The sequence below is a fragment of the Lissotriton vulgaris genome, chromosome 2_1, assembly GCF_964263255.1.
Source record: "Lissotriton vulgaris chromosome 2_1, aLisVul1.2, whole genome shotgun sequence".
NCBI lineage: Eukaryota > Metazoa > Chordata > Amphibia > Caudata > Salamandridae > Lissotriton > Lissotriton vulgaris.
Window position 1 is genome coordinate 522,703,397 of NC_141687.1, and position 20,040 is coordinate 522,723,436.

The 20,040-nt window shown below is 43.2% G+C and overlaps 1 protein-coding gene across 1 annotated transcript in view; it reads left to right on the forward strand.

Moving 5' to 3' along the window:
- The window catches only part of IGF2BP2 (insulin like growth factor 2 mRNA binding protein 2), a 390,975-nt gene that overhangs the window by 279,644 nt on the left and 91,291 nt on the right, over positions 1 to 20,040 (forward strand). The window contains exons 9-10 of the mRNA XM_086955447.1: positions 12,558 to 12,693; positions 16,107 to 16,232. Coding sequence (XP_086811573.1) covers positions 12,558 to 12,693; positions 16,107 to 16,232 — 262 coding nt within the window. The remainder of the gene's footprint in view (positions 1 to 12,557; positions 12,694 to 16,106; positions 16,233 to 20,040) is intronic.

Here is a 20,040-nt window from a genome sequence, read left to right on the forward strand (position 1 = left end):
AGAGAAGAGGTCTGATCCCCCTACAAACAGAAGAGGAAGGGTGGTATAAGGAAGGGGTTGGCTGCAAAAGTTGTTAAACAGTCCCAGGCATATAAAGGCACCCCCTCACTCAAAAGTTACTTCAAGATAATGGAGCAGGCAGCAAAAGCAAAGGAAAGCTCTGCGGCTAGATCAGGTGCAGTGCTAGGAGTAGAAGCTATCAGTTCAGGTGATACGGGAGTAGGAGGGGGGTATCAGCTGAAGTAGAAGTAGAAGTGGGGGCCCCCTACCCAGACAACACGTTCATCTCCCCATCAGTACCTCTGAGGAATAGGTACGCAGTGCTCGAGCCTCCCAATGGGGAGGGTTTAGAGGCTTTAACACATCCACATCCCGATTCAGCATATAGCTCTACTCCTAGTCCTAGTCTCTCACTACCACTAGAAGCTCAGAGATCTCATGTTTCGAATACTGCTACAGCCTTGGAGAGCTTAATCTATGTACTGCCTTTGGCTCAGGATCCGCTGGGCACAGAGTCTCATAATATCGCTCTTCACCCCCAAACAGTTTGCACTGCGTTCCAATCCCAGTCTTTTCCTCTTTCAACCTCCGATAAACAAGTCTTTGTCCAGCAGTCTGGTAGTTTGCTGGCTGAGCCAGTTGAGGCAGAGATTGTAGGAGATAGATTGGGTCTACTATTCCAGACATTGAGAGGAGACCTGCTTGATAAATTTGAAATATCAGAGAGCAATCAAAAAGGGTTGCACAACAGATTTGATGCTTTGGAGGCCAAACTGGAGGGACTAGCAACTCGAACAAGCATGTTGGAGAGTAAAGTCAACTCATTGGTAGAAGTATCGACAGGAAATTCCAAGGACATTGACGCTATTAAGGCACAAAATCGAACTCTTACTATGGACATGGAGAGATTGGAAATTGCGAGTCGGCGGAACAATCTAAGAATCCTTAAGATACCAGAGGGAGCAGAGGTTGAAGATATCAAGGGATTTGTTTGCAGATTATTACGAGAAGACATACTAAAGGACCGGCTAGACATCGATCTAGAGGCTGAGATCCAGCGTGTGCACAGAGATCCTTTTAGGTTGCACCCTGATCGTAAAGCTCCAAGAAAAATCTTAGTCTACTTTCAAACATATAGTGTTAAGGAGCAAATTCTGAATAGATGTCTTGCACGCTCCTCCTTCCATTATCGTGCCAACCCCTACCAAATTAGATCAGATATAGGGGGGAAGATGGCCCACAGGCAGTGGGAGTTGGGCTCCAGGATGCTAGAACTTCGTTCGTTAGGAGCTCAGGTCCAAATGAAGTTCCCTGCTTTACTCAAGATAATGTGGAACAATAAGATGTTTAATTGCAACCACCCCGAGGAAGTAGATGAATTACTTTTAAAAATGAGAAAATAGTTATTTTCCGGGTCCAATCAATCTTCGGTCCTAGGGTAAATGAGAATTTATTAAAACGTTATAGCCCTTGTAATTTCACTTAACATGGGAAGCTAAAATGCAAGTCAATATGCACACGTAGGTCACATACACGTTTTATTTGCCCAGAGGGTCTGTGGCTTGTTATGGATTGTTTCCGTAAGGCACACTTAAGAGGTAAATCATTCTTATTACCAGTGTTATTATAATAGAATGGGACTGACTTATCTCCTTAAAAAAAAAAATACACAGAAATGTTTTTACTTAATAAAACAACAACAAATGGCTATATGTAATATAAAAAGGGGAATCAGAAAAATGGGGGAAAAAATACACAGATAAGGGTCAGATTTAGCACTGAATAAATGGGTAAACTGTTCTAAATATTGTTGGTGTCTCAAGGGTGTGGGGCCCCTTAAGGCGTGATCACGCCGGAAAAAAGGGGAGGGTTAGAGGGGGGTACAGGGAAGTGGGAAAAAAAACACATAAAAAGGTCCTTATATGCCATAAGTTTTTATTTTGTAAGACAGAATATAAACAGAGGTCTCCATTAGCTGCAGGTCTGGTTACACTATGCGATGGCTCCTAGCACGGTATCCAGTAATAAATTCCAGTCTTGGAATTTGAATGGTATAAGAAGCCTGAGGAAACAACAAAGAATATGTGAATTTTTCAAAAATACCGAGGCACATGTATACTTCTTACAAGAGACTCATCTTGAGGCAGAGGTGTGTGGCCAAATATTTGGAAAACTTAGTTGCGTACAGGAAGTTCTCTGCTCCAAACAGAGGGGTTCCACTAGAGGAGTAGCTATAGTAGTGCGCGCAAATAGGGGGATTAGGGTCCAGAATTGGGAAACTGATCGATCTGGTCGATGGCTGGTGGCCGTCCTCTCTATTGGAAGTTTTACTTTTCAGTGTGCTGTCTACTATGGTCCTAATGAAGACAATCCGGGCTTTTTTCGAAAGTTAGAGGAGTATATTATTCAGCACCCAGCTCCAGTCATTTTAGGAGGTGACTTCAACCTTTTATTAGACACACAGCTAGACCGTACCTCAAACGCTAAATATAATTCCCCAAACAAATCCCTTTTAGCCCTGAGGAATATCATGAAGGATTTTTCCTTACTAGATGCTTGGAGAGTAAAACATGGTAACCTTAGGGAGTACTCCTTCTATAGTCAGAAGTATAAACAATACTCCAGAATAGATCTCTTTCTTCTGGATCGAGCCTTTCTGCCTGACATTATTTCAGTCTTATATATTCCTACAGGACTGTCTGATCACTTTGTTGTTGAGTTAAATATCAACTTTAAGGTTAGCCCCTCAGAGTATAGGTGGACCCTGGACAGAACTATTCTTCTCGACGATGAGATTAAAACCAAAACTAGAGCTAGTCTCTTAGAGTTTATTTCATTTAATGTTGGGACTGCCTCAGAACAAATAGTCTGGGACACTCTTCAATCTTATCTGAGGGGTATTCTTGGTTCATATATGGCACTAAAAAGAAAACTTAGGAAAGAAGAAAATACCAAGGTCTTAGATTTAATTAAAAAGAAGGAATCACAGTTGCAGTTAGCTGTTATAGAAGAAAAGGACAGGATTCCGTTACTTGAAAAAGAGCTTTTGCAGCTACAGACAGGCTTCAAGGCACGAGCTGATAAGATAAACAAGGATAAGTGGGAAGTAAGCAAGCTTTGCAATTTTGAATATGGAGAGAAGTGCGGCTCACTCTTGGCATGGAAGGCTAGGACCAAGAGGACCAGGAATAACATCAGCTCGCTAATCCAGAGAGATTCTGGGATGCCTCTAACAAAGGATGTCGAAATCAGGAGAGAGGCTAGAGGATTCATGGAGGAGCTTTATCATGAAGAAAATAGATGTGGGTCGGAGGAGCTTGAAAAGTGGTGGGATCTGAGAGAGCTACCCCAGCTGAGTGAAACCGATATAGCTTTCCTAGGTACAGAGATTACTGAAGGGGAAATACGGGCCCAGATAAAAAAGATGTCTAGGAATAAGGCCTCTGGTCCGGATGGATTGCCAACTGAGGTGTATAAAGATAATTTGGAAGAAGTCTTAACACCCTTACTGACGCTTTTTAACAAACTTTTCCTGTTAGGGGAGCAAACTCCACCTTCTTGGTCAGAGGCTACCATTACCTTGATAGCAAAGCCCAACAAAGATCCCAAAAAAATAGAGTCATATAGACCTATTTCCCTACTCAACTCTGATCTTAAAATATACTCCGGCATACTCGCATCTAGATTGGCAAAAATAATTAAATCTATAATTAATCCGGACCAGAGGGGGTTTATACCTGGCCGTCAACTTAATGAACTTACGTTCCAAGTTTTAGGAGCGATAGATATAGCAACAGACAGGGGACTGCCACTTGCCATCGTTGCGATCGATGCAGCAAAAGCCTTCGATCAAGTGAACTGGTTATTTCTATGGAAAACTATGGCGAAGTTTGGGTTTCCGGATATCTTCATCGAAGGCATTGTAACATTATATAGGAGTCCTCGGGCCAAAGTCTTGGTCAACGGTTGCCTTACAGACTGGTTTAACATCTCAAGGGGAACGAGGCAGGGTTGTCCCCTATCTCCCCTCCTCTTTGATATTTATATTGAGCCCTTTGTCTGTTCCTTAAGATCAGATCCAGTAATCTTACCATTTAAAATAGGGGATCTGGCGCTTAAGACAGCGTTATATGCTGACGACCTCCTCCTATACACATCTAACCCGGCCGAGGCTATTCCTAGGTTGTTCGATCTGGCTGAGGACTTTGGTACTGTGTCTGGATATAGAATCTACAAAGACAAAACAGACATTATGAGCTGGAACAACCCAACCCAGATACCAGAACCTAAACCAAAAATCAGATACCTAGGAATTTATGTTACTCACAACCTGGACAACGTTTCGAAAGTAAGTTGGGAGATGGTGGTAAAGGAAGTGAGGAAATTATTGACCAGATGGAATACCATACCGCTTAATATCTATGGTAGAGTTAATCTGGTCAAAATAATTATCTTGCCTAAAATTACCTTTCTATTTAATTCCATCCCCCTCAATTTCAATAAAAAGGACATTGCGAACCTCTAAGGAAGGATTGGCTCCTTCATTTGGGCAACTAAATCCCCAAGGATCGCCTGGAGGAAATTGAGAAGGGGACTGAAACTAGGCGGGTTGGCTCTTCCTGATTTACTTCTTTATTGTTATGCCTTTCAGTTCAAGAACGTTAGACTCTTAGCAAATAAACTAGACTCTTCATCTCATGGTAGACTTTTTCAGGCTATGCTTTTAGATTTGCCACACGGTTTAGACTTTTTTCTCTACAAATTCGGGGATCAGAAGTTTTTTTAAAAGGTTCGACTGAAGCTCTTAAAAACAGCACTTAACATCTGGCAATCAATACGCATAACACTTGATATACCCTATTACCATTCCCAAGCCCCAATTTGGGACTCCCCAGGTACACCAGAATGCCTATTAGACCAACTGGCCCTACCATTGAGAGCGGCAGGTATTACAAAATGGGGGGACCTGTGTAATAATTTGGCACTATTAAGCTGGGAATCCCTTTCGAACCTAACAGAGGGCTCCATCACAAGGTTTAAATTTTATCAGTTGTCCTCCTGGTGGGGGAGGCAGCGCTGGGCCAATGATAAGGAAATACCTCTGTTGGAATCTATTGATAGAGGCAGGGGATGGAAAGGTGAGGTTGCGCATTGGTACAATACATTTGTGGGGGCTAAAGACAATCTAGGAGCTGAAACCATCAAGCTATGGGATAACTTTCCAGACCCTAATGCTGGGGAGGTACTGAAGGTTTGGACAGACTCTTTTACACTCTCCCAAAAAATTATAAAACCATCCAATCTCAGAAGAAACCACCTATTCACATTATATAGGGTCTATTGGACTCCAGCGAAACTATCTAAGTTGTCAGCAGAAGTATACTTCTGTCCAAGATGTAAGTCTCCAGCTGTGGATGACAGACATATGTTTGTCGATTGCCCGGCCATTATGAGCTACTGGAGTGAGGTGTGTGAATTCTTAGAAGAAGTTGTATCATCCCCAATTGTTCTCAGCCCTAGATTGATTCTTTTTGGTCTCCCCCAAGATTATGATATTCGAAATTGTACTTTACAGTTCATTTTCTATGTTATTGTTATTGCTAGGAGAGAGATGTGTAGGGAGTGGAAGTCTGTAAACCCCCCCAGATTTGCAGACTGTCTAAGAAACATCATGGCGGTTAGTCATTTAGATATGCTGTGTGGTGGAGAAAGCGCTAATAAGATCTGGTGTGCCCTGAATGCATGGACGGAGCGATAACATCCAATGAGTCCAATGATTAGGCCAGAGGTTAGTGGTCCTGTCCTCCCAAAGTGGCAAGTTACATCGTGAATGGGAGATGGCTCAGGAAACAACCTACCTCTGGGTGATCTCCATTGGCTATCCAAAGACCCCAGGGCGGAAACAACTGGTCTGTGTCAGTGGCCTGGAGAGAGCCTATCTAGAGTTGACATTATCTGGTGGCATTTATGAGGACAAAATAGAAAATTAAAAAAAAAAAAAAAGAGAGCAAACTCTCAAACAACAGGTGATGCCCCCCTCCTGACAAGGAGTCAAAGATCTTAGAAGCCTCATGAAAGAGAGTGGCCTCTCAGGCAGCAAATACCTGGAGAATTACCAATACACAAGCTCCCCTAGCACGCTATGACAGTGCACACTATGATGAACTGGAGGGATTACTGCAAAACCTACCAGAACACTATAAGGCAAAGGCTAATGACCTGATTCAAGAAGGGAAATTCATCACTAATGCATCTATAAAATGCGCCCTTGATGCAGCCGATACAGCCGCTAGGTCTGTCAACTCTAGCGTGTTGCTACGCCGGCTTTCCTGGCTACGCATCTCAGGTTTTAAAAATTAAGTACAGTCTACCATACTTAATCAACCCATTAATCAGGATTTCTTGTTTGGCCCAGCAGTTGATACCATCTTAGAAAAGATGAAAAAAGATACTGACACCGCAAAGTCCATGGGTGCACTTCAATTTCAACAGTCTAGGGGCTCCTTTCGCCTCTGCCTCTGCCTTTCGAGGCTCAGGCAGAGGCAACACATCACAAACCTCTTCATCATTTAAAACTAATACCCAAGGCACCTTTAATAAAGGCTCCAACAGAGGAGGTTATAGAGGAAATAATAACAAAGGCAGAGGACGTGGTGGTAATAACACCGGAGCCTCCACCACCTCCAAATAATGACTTGTTCACACTCCCTCCAGACCACTTAACACCAGTCGGAGGCAGAATTACACAATTCCTACCAGTCTGGAATGCCATTACCACAGAAAGGTGGGTGAGACAATTTATCCAGTATGGTTACTGCCTGGAACTCACTTCTACTCCACCCAATATACCACCCAAACACCGTCCAATGTCCAAAGAACACATCACGCTGTTACAACAAGAGGTGCTAGCCATGCTAGAAAAGGGAGCAATAGAGCCAGTCCCTTTTCAACACCAGGGCATAGCAGTATACTCTCTATACTTCCTTATTCCCAAAAAGGACGGCTCCCTCAGACCAATATTGGACCTCAGACCTCTGAACCGAGATATACTTTCAGAGCATTTCCATATGATCACTCTACAACAAGTACTCCTGCTACTCCAGCAAAGCGACTTTCTCGCTACATTAGACCTCAAGGATGCATATTTTCACATACCTATACATTCAGCTCACAGGAAATACCTCCGGTTTACAATAGAGGGTTGCCACTATCAATTCAAAGTTCTTCCCTTCGGGGTAACTACAGCACCAAGGGTTTTTACAAAATGCCTAGCAGTAGTAGCAGCACACCTCAGAAGGCAACACATTCATGTGTTCCCCTACCTGGACGATTGGCTCATAAAAGCCAACTCATACGGGGAACAGCGTTTACAACGCAACTTTTACAACGCAGTACCTTTACGACGCAACCATTACAACGCAAGTCATTACAATAACTTGCGCTGGGGGGCGCTGTAGGATAGGGAATAGTTTTAATTTACTATCCAACATCTTCCTTACTATCCACGGGGACTGGAGTTGGAATAGTAAATTAAACTATTCACTATCCAGCGACCCTCCGACGCAAGTCGTGGTAACGACTTGCGTTGTAAAAGTTGCTTCGTAAAGGCATGCGTTGTAAAAGCATGCGTTGTAATGACGTACATCCACTCATACGTACAGTGTACAAACCATATGTCTCAAACTATCCAGCTACTGCACAGTCTGGGATTTTCCATAAATTACCAAAATCACATCTGCAGCCCTCCCACAAACAACAATATCTGGGAGCAGTAATAAATACCTCAGTGGCGAAGGCATATTCAAATGCAGCCAGGATATCCAACATACAGTCTCTTATTCAAAGATTTCAACCACAACACTCTCTGCCAGCTCGAGTGTTCATGCAACTTATAGGCATGATGGGCTCATGCATATTCATTGTCCCTCATACCCGACTTCAAATGCGTCCATTGCAGGAATGCCTAGCACGGCAGTGGAACCAAGCTCAAGGTCAACTGAAAGACCTAGTGTTGGTAGACAGTCGCACTTACAACTCTCTGCAGTGGTGGAACCCACAAAACCTTTCCAAGGGGCGACTGTTCCAAGAGCCGGTTCCACAAGTAGTATTACCAGCGGACGCATCACTGACAGTTTGGGGAGCCCACCTCCTTCAATACACAGTCCAAGGTCTCTGGACAGTCAAACAAAAGACACTGCATATAAACCACTTAGAGTTACTAGCATTATTTCTAGCAATGAAAGCCTTCCAGAAATACTTGTACAACAAAACTGTGTTAATCCGAACGGACAACATGACAGCCATGTACTACTTACAGAAACAAGGAGGGACACATTCTCCACAGCTCTCTCACCTAGCACAGAGCATATGGAGGTGGGCAATTCCAAAGAACATCTTTCTCCTGGCAGAACTTCTCCCAGGGATAGACAATCAGATGGCAGATCTACTAAGCCGACACAGTCAACAAATACATGAATGGGAGATTCACCCTCAGGTTCTACAAACATTCTTCCAAAAGTGGGGACATCCAGAAATAGATCTGTTTGCCACAAAAAAAACTCAAAATCTCCGTCCTTTGCCGCCAGGTTCCCACACCCGTTGTCACAAGGCAATGTGGTATGGATGAACTGGTCAGGCAGATTTGCGTACGCTTTTCCATTAACCCCACTGATTCCATTAGTGGCACGCAAACTAAGGCAACAGTCACTCACAATGATCCTGGTTTCTCCCACATGGGCAAGACAGCCATGGTACACGACCCTTCTAGAACTCTCAGTAGTTCCGCACCAAAGAAAATGCCTGTCGCCACAATTGCTAACACAGAACCATGGCAAAATCAGGCACCCAGATCCCAATCAGATGAACCTAGCGATCTGGCTCCTGAAGTCTTAGAGTTCGGATACCTTAACTTGCCTCCAGACTGCATGAACATTATCAAGGAAGCAAGGCGCCCCACTACCAGAGCATGCTACGCAGCTAAATGGAAAAGATTTGTAATCTATTGTAATAATAACCAAATCAATCCATTAGATGCCTCCATCCAGAACATAATCTGTTACTTGATACATCTTCAAAGATGTAATCTGGCATACTCATCCATAAGGCTACACCTTGCTGCTATAGCAGCATATCTTCAAAACAGGCAACACATGTCCCTGTTCAGAATACCACCTATCAAAGCTTTTATGGAAGGACTTGAAAGAATTATCCCTCCAAAGCATCCACCTTCGCCAGTCTGGAACTTAAACGTAGCACTAACCAGACTCATGGGGCCACCTTTCGAACCACTCCATTCATGTGAACTACAATTCTTAACATGGAAAGTGTTTTTTCTAATTGCCAGGAACACTTCATGCAAATACACCACAATAAGGTAGTGCTTCGTACTAACCCTACATTTATGCCAAAAGTGATATCCACTTTCCACATCAATCAGTCCATAGAATTGCCAGTTTTCTTTCAAAACCTGCAGTCGGTGGCTGAAAGACCCCTACACACACTAGATGTCAAAAGAGCTCTGCTATATTACTAAATCCTTCAGGAAGACAAAGCAACTTTTTGTTGCCTTTTCTCCACAACATAAGGGTGATCCCATTTCAAAGACAGGAATAGCCAGATGGATAGTTAAATGCATTCAAATATGCTTTCAAAAGGCAAAGCGCACTTTAACAGTTCCCCCCAAAAAGCCCACTCAAAACGCTAAATGGGGGCATCCATGGCTTTCCTAGGAAATATTCCCCTAGAAGACATATGTAGGGCGGCTACATGGTCTACCATACACACTTTCACTAAACACTACTGTGTAGATGTGCAAGCCAAGCAACAGGCTGCTGTAGGTCAGGCTGTCCTTAAAACTCTTTTTAAACCACTGCAGCTGGTACAGGTGACCACTGCTAGAGGAGAAACTGCTATACAGTCTATGCTAAGATATGAATTCAGCAGCCCACATGCCTCGAACGGAAAATGCTACTTACCAGTATGCATCTGTTCTTGGCATGTAGGGCTGCTGACATTCATATCGCCCACCTTCCTCCCCAGTGCCTGTCACAGCTGCAGTTATACTTTGCATACATTTACATGGTCATCTCTTACTTTCCTATACTCCATCATTGCCACAATGGCGAAAAACAATCTGAAGATGGAAAAGATGAGCATGCGCACTGCAGTCCAGAGGAGGAGTCACCTATCTCGTGATACTTCAAAGACTCCTCCAAGACAACAAGGTGCGAACATCCGGACCCAACACTAGGCGGCGATCTATGCTAAGATATGAATGTCTGCAGCCCTACATGCCAAGAACAGATGCATACTGGTAAGTAGCATTTTCCTTTTCACATTTTAGTATATCAAAGAAACATTTTTTAGATAGGATAGTCATACCATTTTACAAAACACCCATATTTAGAAGCACAATACCTATAATGCCGTTCATTCTTGTTCCCTCGCATCCTCATGATGACCTTTCTTAACAACCACTCTAGAGTTATTTGTGTATTTCGAGGACCCCTATTCTTAAAAAAAAGAATATATAAATATATATATCTATACTACTATTATAAAGTAAGAACTGGGAACCTTTGAGACGGGTAAACTCGGGAACCACAGCGCCAATCCAAACACCCAATACATCATTGGAATTGGCAGGGTCTGCAGAGTGACATAGGCTATATACCCCCAAAAAATAGTCCCTTGGAAGTAGCGCCGACCGTGTGCGCAAACGTGCTGACATAATCAGGAGCGCGAGGAGTACAGCCGTGGGGAGGAAAAGTAAAGACGGCGCTTAACCGACATACGGTTCACTGAAATGTGCGGAGCCGTGGGGAGAAAAACTAATGCGGCGTTCGGCGGGAGGAGCACGGAAGAGAGCGGCGGCTATAGTGGGGACGCGAGGTAAGGGACTTCCTGGAGCACGGAAAGGAGCAGACAATTTGTTAAATTTAGATAATTCCTCACTTTGCACCTAGCGGCGGCGACGTGAGGTAAGGGATTTCCTGGAGCGCGGAAAGGAGCAGACAATTTGTTAAATATAGATAATTCCTCACTTTGCACCTTAAATAAGTGTTTTTGCATAGAATGGTGATAAAAATGCCAATGCCTCCGATACCCTCTTCGGGTGCAGTGCAACCATTGCAACTCTTGAGTTGGTAGCTGTTTCCTTTGCTACGTGCCCCGATACAGAAAAAAGTCTACATAATGGAAGGACGGTCATTGAAGCCGTTCCCTTTTTTGCTGGTGTTCACTCATTGCAACCCGGCCTGGCAGCACATTCAAAGACGCAATGCCGTGTGAGCGTGGTGATTGTTTCCAGGCAGCAAATGGGCTCCATTTTTTAAAATTATTTTTGGGGGAGTAGTATTGCCAAGCCCCTTTTGGTTTAAAAGCAAGACGGAGGCGCGACGCTGCGTTATTCAAGGTGGTCCTGTCCCCGCTGCTTAGTTTGTTATGGCATAATTTGGTGGCAGGCACAATTGCTGCACGAAATCAAAACTGTGACGGGTGTCAGTATTGCAGGGGGCCCTGAAGCAGCCTTAATGTCGGGGCGGGCGGGGGCCCGGAAGCAGCCTTTTGCTCCCAGACAACGGTGGGACGGGCTGCTAGTATACATATATATCTCCAAAATCGACCCCTCCATGAAAGAGACCAGAGGAAACAGTGGGGAGCTTTGCAGGAGTTCCTTTATTGACAGCTTGTCTGGCATGATGCATCTCAGCTTGTGTAAGCCTTCCTCAGATACCGTAGCTTGACGAGGTTGCTCCAACTCCCTCCCTTATATTTCTGTGGCCCTCCCAATGGTGGAAGGTCAGCTGGCTCCACTTGATTGGTTGCAACTGCAGTCTGGTGTTGTGGACTGCAGCTCCCAGAATCCAATGTTCAGGTGATAATAGATTGTGAAGCCAAACTAAGGTCCTTCAATGGACGCTGCAATACCAAGTAAGGTTGGGGGTTTAATGTTGTGGCGAAACCGCGTGAAATTAAGTCCAGGACTCCCTCGAGTCCCCACGTTCTGCCCCAACATACAGAGAGTCAACCCGGACCGTGAAGCGGTGATGCAGGGATCCCTCTTCCCCGTGAAGTCACAGGCTATCGCTGACAGCGGCCTCTTGCCTGGCCTGATCCTGAGGCGGTCCTGCGGGGTTCGATACCTCGGAGAAAACTTGCCACAATTCCAGTATGCCACAGGACTCTTGGAGAACGGGTCCTCTCAACTCGCACTGAAAAGCGCGTAAAACATCCAAAATGTGTTATTGTAGCTAGAAATTCTGTCATTTTAAATGTATTTTGTAATTTGGATAGTATGCAAATGTTTTAGGAGTTAATATTTTTGTATTATTTGGACATATCCCAATGAAATACAAGAGTAATGTATGCACTGCATAAAACTTGGAAACAAGATACAGCGGATCAGTCAAGTAAATCTGGTTTCTAACATGGGTCACTTTTTGTGTTATCTTGAAACTAAATATATACATAATCACTTTCATTCGTCATTTAATGGCTAAAATCTAAAGTATATTGAAGGTTAGAGCAAGGCTCATATTTGTTTTTTTAACATTTAGTTTGCAGGATTTGACCATCTATAATCCTGAAAGGACCATTACTGTAAAGGGTAGCATCGAGGCTTGCTCGAATGCCGAGGTAGAAATCCTGAAGAAACTCAGAGAAGCCTATGAGAATGATGTTTTGGCTGTAAACGTAAGTTATTCAGATAGTTTGTTTCTTGTTTATTCCTTGCTCTGTCCACCTTCGTTAACTATGTGTTGTGCTTGCCTTGCTTCACACACTAACATCTTCCTTGAACTCTCAAACTTTTGAGCGCAAATTTTTTTTGTGTTGAAACCTGCACTTCGGTTAGTCGCTATGCCTCTCTTGCTTATGTTTTATTGTGTTGATTTGTGATCGAAATTGGCAAATAAAGGGGACATGTAATTAAAAACAGCAGGCAAAGTCGAGATGTGCTCCCAGTTAAATTAGATTATTTTTCTGCACTTCACTTCACGTCTAATTGGAATCTAATGAAGCTTTGGTGACTAGTCATCCACAACAGGTACTTAAATAAGTCCTGGTATTGAGTCGCTTCTTATCTTAACAAGGCATTCTCCCTGAATCCCACCGCCTGCAAGAAGTTCTGTGAAGTCCAGCATTTATCATTCATGTGCTCAAAGGCAGACCCAGCTTGCCTGGTATTGAGTTTACTTCGATCTAGTCAACACAATTCAGAATGTAAGTAGTATGAACATCTTTGTGGCAGTACTCTCAACACAGACTGGGTGCCACAGCACCCTGAGGCCACTCCTGTTTCTTGCGAACGTAACGTTCTTTGTGACACAACTTTGCAGTTGTGACGCCACTATACGGGCATTGGATTTAAGAGAAATGCAGTTTCCTCCCACTTAAGAAAATCCTTCAAATGAATCTATTCACTAAATAAGCTTGATTCACACAGTAACAAAATCAATTTAGAGGAAATATGCATAAATTAAGAGCATACACTGAAGGACATCTTTGTGCACCTGGCCATGTATATCTCCGGACAACATTTTGGAACTCCCCATACATCAGAAGACCTTCATTCCTCATACCTATTTCGATTCTAGTGCATGGCCTCAAGTTGCTTCAACATCACAGTCTCACTTTGCCACACATGTTCCCAACTCTGGCCTCTGTTTTTTCCTCTTCTCTCAGCATACTATTGGCCTGAGGCTCTGTCTGTTTAAATAGATTAGCCCATCTTCCTTCTATTCCTAGTGATGAGCCATTCCAAGGTAGTCTCCAAAACTCTCCTCTGGAATGCTCTTAAAGTAGTCAGTATTGCAACATTTGGACACAATCCATGGTGCTCAGGCCATTATAATGAGTGGGCCAGCAAAGGATGAGATATTCACTGCATCAATTAAACACTGATGTCATTTGTGTGGTATTTATTGGTAAGGACTTTCTAGTCCGAGTTTTCCTAGGGAAAATAAGTAAAATTGTGGGGAACTGGTGTTTACCACACCAATTTACAGATAAAAATAGATTTACTACAAATTCACCTCAAACAGTTTTTACCAATGTTTTCCTGTTAAAATCTCCTTCAGGAAAATTGTGGGTGTTTCAGCAGTCGAAAGTTATTCTGCATGCATAATCAAGGTCTTTGTCACCCTGAGGCCTCATGTTCATGTGGCTGGGACGTTCCACCCATTTGAAGAGGCCGAACATGTGTCGAGCCCTCTACTACCTCCAGATCTCAACAGTGTTAACACTAGAAGCAGAGTCCATGGCCTACATGTCACTCAGGAGAGAGGCCATTTAAGTGTCTCTTTCCGGGGCTGTAGCCTGAGCCAGCGAGTCCCTTCTTTATTCCATGGGCACCACTATCTAGGATTTGCCTTCGTGATCTGGCAGTAAAGCTGCCACTGTTCCTCTAGGGTCATGTGATATAAAGGCAGCAAGCAGGGCTGGCTTCTCAAAGGTGGCCTCAGAAAATGACAGAAAGACACAACAATAAGCCAGTGCCAGAGAAACAGAGAATTGTGCCCATATGTGCCTCCCTTCTGGCTCTATGCCCTCCTTGAAATCTATTTTACAAATCTGTAAATAATTTTACACAAACCATTGTAATTTGCAAAGATGTGTGATCAACAGTAGTCAGTTGTATCTAAAAAAAGACAAAAAACCTTAATCACTTCATTATTCAGTAAACTCTTGCTCTCGTGCAGCTGTTCCCAGGCTTGATTGCCCCATAGGAATATTTGTAAAAACTCAGTTGTAGTGTTCCCAGATGTGAAACTCTTGACACCTTCTCAAGGGTAACCACAATTATTTACAGTGTAGATGGATCCGGTAATCCTTCCTCTTACAGTAGCTACACGAGGGGGCTCTTATATCTCCCTGTCGTGTAACCACTGTAATGTGGGCTGAATGTCCACATTTTCACTCAAAAAACAGGTGGGGGATCTCTTTGGTTGGGATTTGGGATTTCACCATTACTTTGTTGACTTTTGTGTCATAGCTGTGAAATGATCTAGGCCACGAGTCCGGGCGAATGCTTAGCAAAGTTAGAAAGCATGCAACTCAAATTTTAAGGGCCCAAGAAATATTTAACCAGGTCTCAGGGTGTGGCGCGGCCTTCAGAGATTACACAGGGAAGACGTAAATAGCCTTACAATCCTGAAGTAAGATTTCAGCTTGAAGCTGAGTGTTCAGAATAACGCTCCTGAAGTAAGCCACTGCGAACCGGATTCCACAGTACCTAGAGTGGATCAAACATACACCTTTTGTGCCTCAGAAATATGTGCTCAAGGTAATTATTTAGAACTAATAAGTTAACGACTGTGAGCTGTTTAGAAGGTCCTATCACAATAAATAGCAGGCATGTTTCCAGGATGCTCAAGAACAGTGGTTCTTAACCTTTTGATTTATGTGGACCCCCACTTGACCATTACTATAATCTGGGGGATTCCCACTGAATAGTAATTGGACACAGGGAACCCCCACCAATTCATTCTCTTTGATGCTCTTGCATTGTTCCGCGAATCAAACTGGGGATACTACGTAATTTTCTTGTCTCTAATTTCTTATTCTTTCACATTTACTGAAAATTTGGCTTTTTTAATACAGTTTATTAATATTATTAAACTTTCAATGCAGTCGCTGACCCCCTATGCAGGATTCGCGATGGCCCACAGGCCCGCAGACCACAGGTCAAGAACCACCGCCTAGAACGTAAAATATAATTAAAAAAACACAACAGGCCTTCTTCGTGGTGCAGAAGGAGTTAGCTGAGAGTTTATACTTAGTTGAAGTTCCCCCAGAGCATCCACATCCTACTACAAAAGATGCTTTGGAGAAGATGGAGGAGCCCTTGTTCCCCCTCCCTAAGTTAACCGAAGCCTCTCTTGAACCCCTTAGCCTGGTCTGCATGCTTTGTCGTTGTGCGCCCAGGCTCACATATACATCTGGGCCTTTCATCAAATTGTACCCTTTGACTCCCTCCCTAAAGCACCTCCTTCTTCAGTGTTGGTAAGGGGTGAGAGTTTGTGTCCTGTATCATTTGGATTGCTCCGAGCAGTGTTATGGCTTTCTCATAATGTTATCATAAAGTCATTTTATTATGTTATTTCCAGCAACAAGCAAACCTGATTCCTGGGCTGAATCTGAGCGCTCTTGGGATCTTTTCGACAGGACTGTCCGTGCTTCCTTCCTCAACTGGGTCTCGCGGGGCCGCCGCTGCTCCATACAGCCCCTTTTCTGTAAGTACTTCCTGGTCGTGGTGTGCTGTTGTAATATACTTCCAAGAAAATCGGGTATACAGTCTGTTTTAAGTTGGAAAAATGCTTATATTTTAGATGTCAATAGCATAAGGTATATAATGCACTGGAATCTGTTATCTTCACACCACCACACCGCCACAGCTACACTACAAGACGTTTACACTACCACACTGCCACAGCTCCAGTACAAAAAGTTTACACTACCACACCATCATGGCTCCAGTACAAGACGTTTACCATACCACTGCGGCTCCAGTACAAGAAGTTTACACTACCACACTGCCATGGCTCCAGTTCAAGAAGTTTACACTACACACCGCCATGTCTCCGGTACAAGAAGTTTACACTACCATATTGCCACGGCTACAGTACAAGATGTTTACACTTCCACACTGCCACGGCTCCAGTACAAGAAGTTTACACTACCGCACCACCATTTCTCCAGTACAAGAAGTTTACACTACCATACCACCACGGCTACGGTACAAGATGTTTACACTTCCACACTGCCACGGCTCCAGTACAAGAAGTTTACACTACCGCACCACCATTTCTCCAGTACAAGAAGTTTACACTACCATACCACCACGGCTACGGTACAAGATGTTTACACTTCCACACTGCCACGGCTCCAGTACAAGAAGTTTACACTACCGCACCACCATTTCTCCAGTACAATAAGTTTACACTACCATACCGCCACGGCTACAGTACAAGATGTTTACCCTGCCACAGCTCCAGTACAAGACGTTTACACTACCACACGGCCGCTGCTTCCCTACAGGACGTTTGTCCACACTATCAATGATGATGTTAAGTTATGCCTGTTAGCCATGTGTGCCTCAGAACTCCTTTTCACATTGTGTTAACCCTGAACCTCATCCGATGAATTCTCCAAGTCTTAGTTTATTTGTCTTAGTAGCTTATAATCCATTAGCCGTGCTATAGCTATCATATTTTCCCTAACACTTAAGTGAACGTAATATGGGTGCGTAGGACAGGATTTAGTACACAACCGTCCTTGCTCTAGGGGGTACCAGGCGGAGGGTGATGTTGTCTATATGCCCAGAAAAAGTAAGTACGAGATACTGCAGCAATGTTTCTACAGCACATATAATGGAGTAGAAACGAAACAAAGAAGGGTCACATGTTTTACTTTGATTGTACAGGGCACAATTTTGTGTGTTTGATGTAGTGCCCTACATGACCAAGAGTATGGCCAGACATGGGTCCTTTGCTCAATGTGGCACTGCAAACAAGCTGCGCCCAATTGGAGAGCCCTAGATAGGCCTCAATCGGTCTTGGGTTGCTTGTCTTCTTGTTCAGAGAGGACCTGGCTTGGAAGTTCGGGCTGGGTTGTTCCTATTGGAGCAGGCCCCGACTGATTTGCATATAGCTGGGTCTAAACTGAGGTGGTAAGGGGGACAAAAGGAAAATAGGTTGTAATGCTACCCTAAGAAATTGCCAGTGGTTAGACTATTTGCAAGCAGCCCTCTCCTCACCTTGTGTGTGTTTGATTGTATCGGTGCCCATCATAACATGCAGTTGCCAATCATTCCTTTGAGGCATATGTTGATTCTCATTTATATCTGTGGCTTATTTTTTCATGTACTATTTATTGTATGACCCCAAGTGTTACACGCATTTTGAGTTTGATAGTGTGTCTTTAGCTTTTTGAATGTACTTGTTTATTTATTAGTGTGGAGAGATGGTATGTGGAAAATTGTGAGGCAATTCTCATAAGTCTTCTCACATTGCTTCTCATATGACGTGGATTATTTCTCACAATAGTTTTGGGATTCACAATAAAAGCAATAATGTATCCCTCGCAGGTAGACTGGGACATGTCAACTCGGGCGATGTGTTGCCTCCTGTCTGGGCTAGGTCCTGGCTTGTCATAAATCTAAACTGTTCTTGCAGTTGTCTTTAGAGATCAGAAATCCAACAAAGAATATGCACACCTCACAATGACGAACCTTTCAGTGCTAATCAACATTAGCTAGGATTTATATAAAAAAGTGTGTGCATTTAATATAGAATGTTGTATGTGTTTATAATATTTACTCTTTGCTTATTTATGATCTGTAATTTATTTTAATATTGGCTACAAAAATGTTAAATATAGTTCTATTTTTCCATGGACTTTTATATAGCGCAAACCTGTGTAGTCGCGTTGCATAAGGACGCGTTCATTTTTGTTAGGCACGAGGAGATTAAGTGATTTGCCCAGAATCACAGGATGTTGAACGTCGTTGCTGAGACTCGAACCTGGTTCCCCAAATTTGAGGTTGACCGCTCTAGCCGCTAGGCCACATCCTCTCCCCATTGCATTAAATTAGCTTCAAATGAAACTTTCTAAAGTAAAGCTTCATACTCTTGTGTGTGTGACCATGTCGGTTTGGTTTGGGAGTAGTTGTATTTAGCCCTGACTGAGCTTAGAAGTGCCATCTGAACTCTTATGGCATTCTGGTTGATAAAATGGAGGATTGAAATATCTGAGCCATCCATGCCAAATTTAGGAAAACCTTAGATGGAGATTAAAGCATACAAAAAATGTTTATGTATGCTGTAGCGCGTTGAGGTGACTGTAGTGTGACAACTGGCACTCCTACACTAAATTCGGTTCCCTGGAAAAGGAAAAATTAAAGTGGCTCGGTACCATTTATGTAAGGCTTACAGAGGAAAGAGTCCAATGTATGTGCAGGAAAAGTGGGTCCTTTGTTGCACCCCTGCCACATTTTTTAAGTTGGTTCACACGCTTGCAAACCCGCAAGTTCATAAGCATCAAACCTTGACATATTTCTCTTATGAAATAGTCCCCTTGTTCAGTTGCTTAGAGCACTATAGTGCTATTTCTTCATCACTAAGGACCTTACCAACACTCTCTTCAGACAAACCTTTGTATCTGGGTCGCTTTTGATATCCCTCTAAGAGAAGACCGGGTGGCAGCAGAATTAATTTGCCTCCAATGGTCCTCATCTAAGCCTCTTATTGCATAGATACAACACTGGGACATAAATGCCAAAACCCACAGGAACCTCTAGGACAAGAGAAACATTCTACCACTGAGAGCAACAATCTATGCCTCTGCAGTGTGCAAATACCCTGAATTGTGACAGGTTGGCATTACATCAAAAAATGAAACAGTTATGTAAACAAATCACCATCGTACTGATCCAGATTAGCCTGGAGCCTTCTTTCAGTAACTGATGGAGATGGCCCTGCACTCTACATTGTTGTCCCGCTGAGCCCAGGAAGAGTACCCCCATGAGACTTACCTTTATATGTTAATAAGAGATGCAATGAGCAGGAAAAATCTGCAATGATAAAGATCAAGATCCTTCTTCTCCAGAACATGTGGAATTTCTTGTGCAGCAGTTTTTAATACAGTATATTTGTGACAGTTTTTTTATTTAGAATATTTGCATGACATTGTTATATTGATCCTTTAAGATAAAGACCAAGTTGTCCCGTTGGAGATTTTAAGTTGTGGCCTACTGATCACAGTGGTCATCAGCGAGTAGTTAGCTCAGTGAGACATCCTACAGTCTTGTGCAGTGCGAAACACCATTAAAATCCACTTATGGGTGCAAATAAAAAAAAACGGGGGACAAATATTTCCATTGTTGGGTATATTGTTTTGGGTACCATACCGGTAGGCATGTAATCAGTCATATTATAAGGTATGCTCCTGACAGTTGAAATATGGAGGTAAAGCAATTACTTATGTTTGTATGAATAATACATTTGAGACTACAGAGACCGCTAGAAAGATATAAAGAAAGAA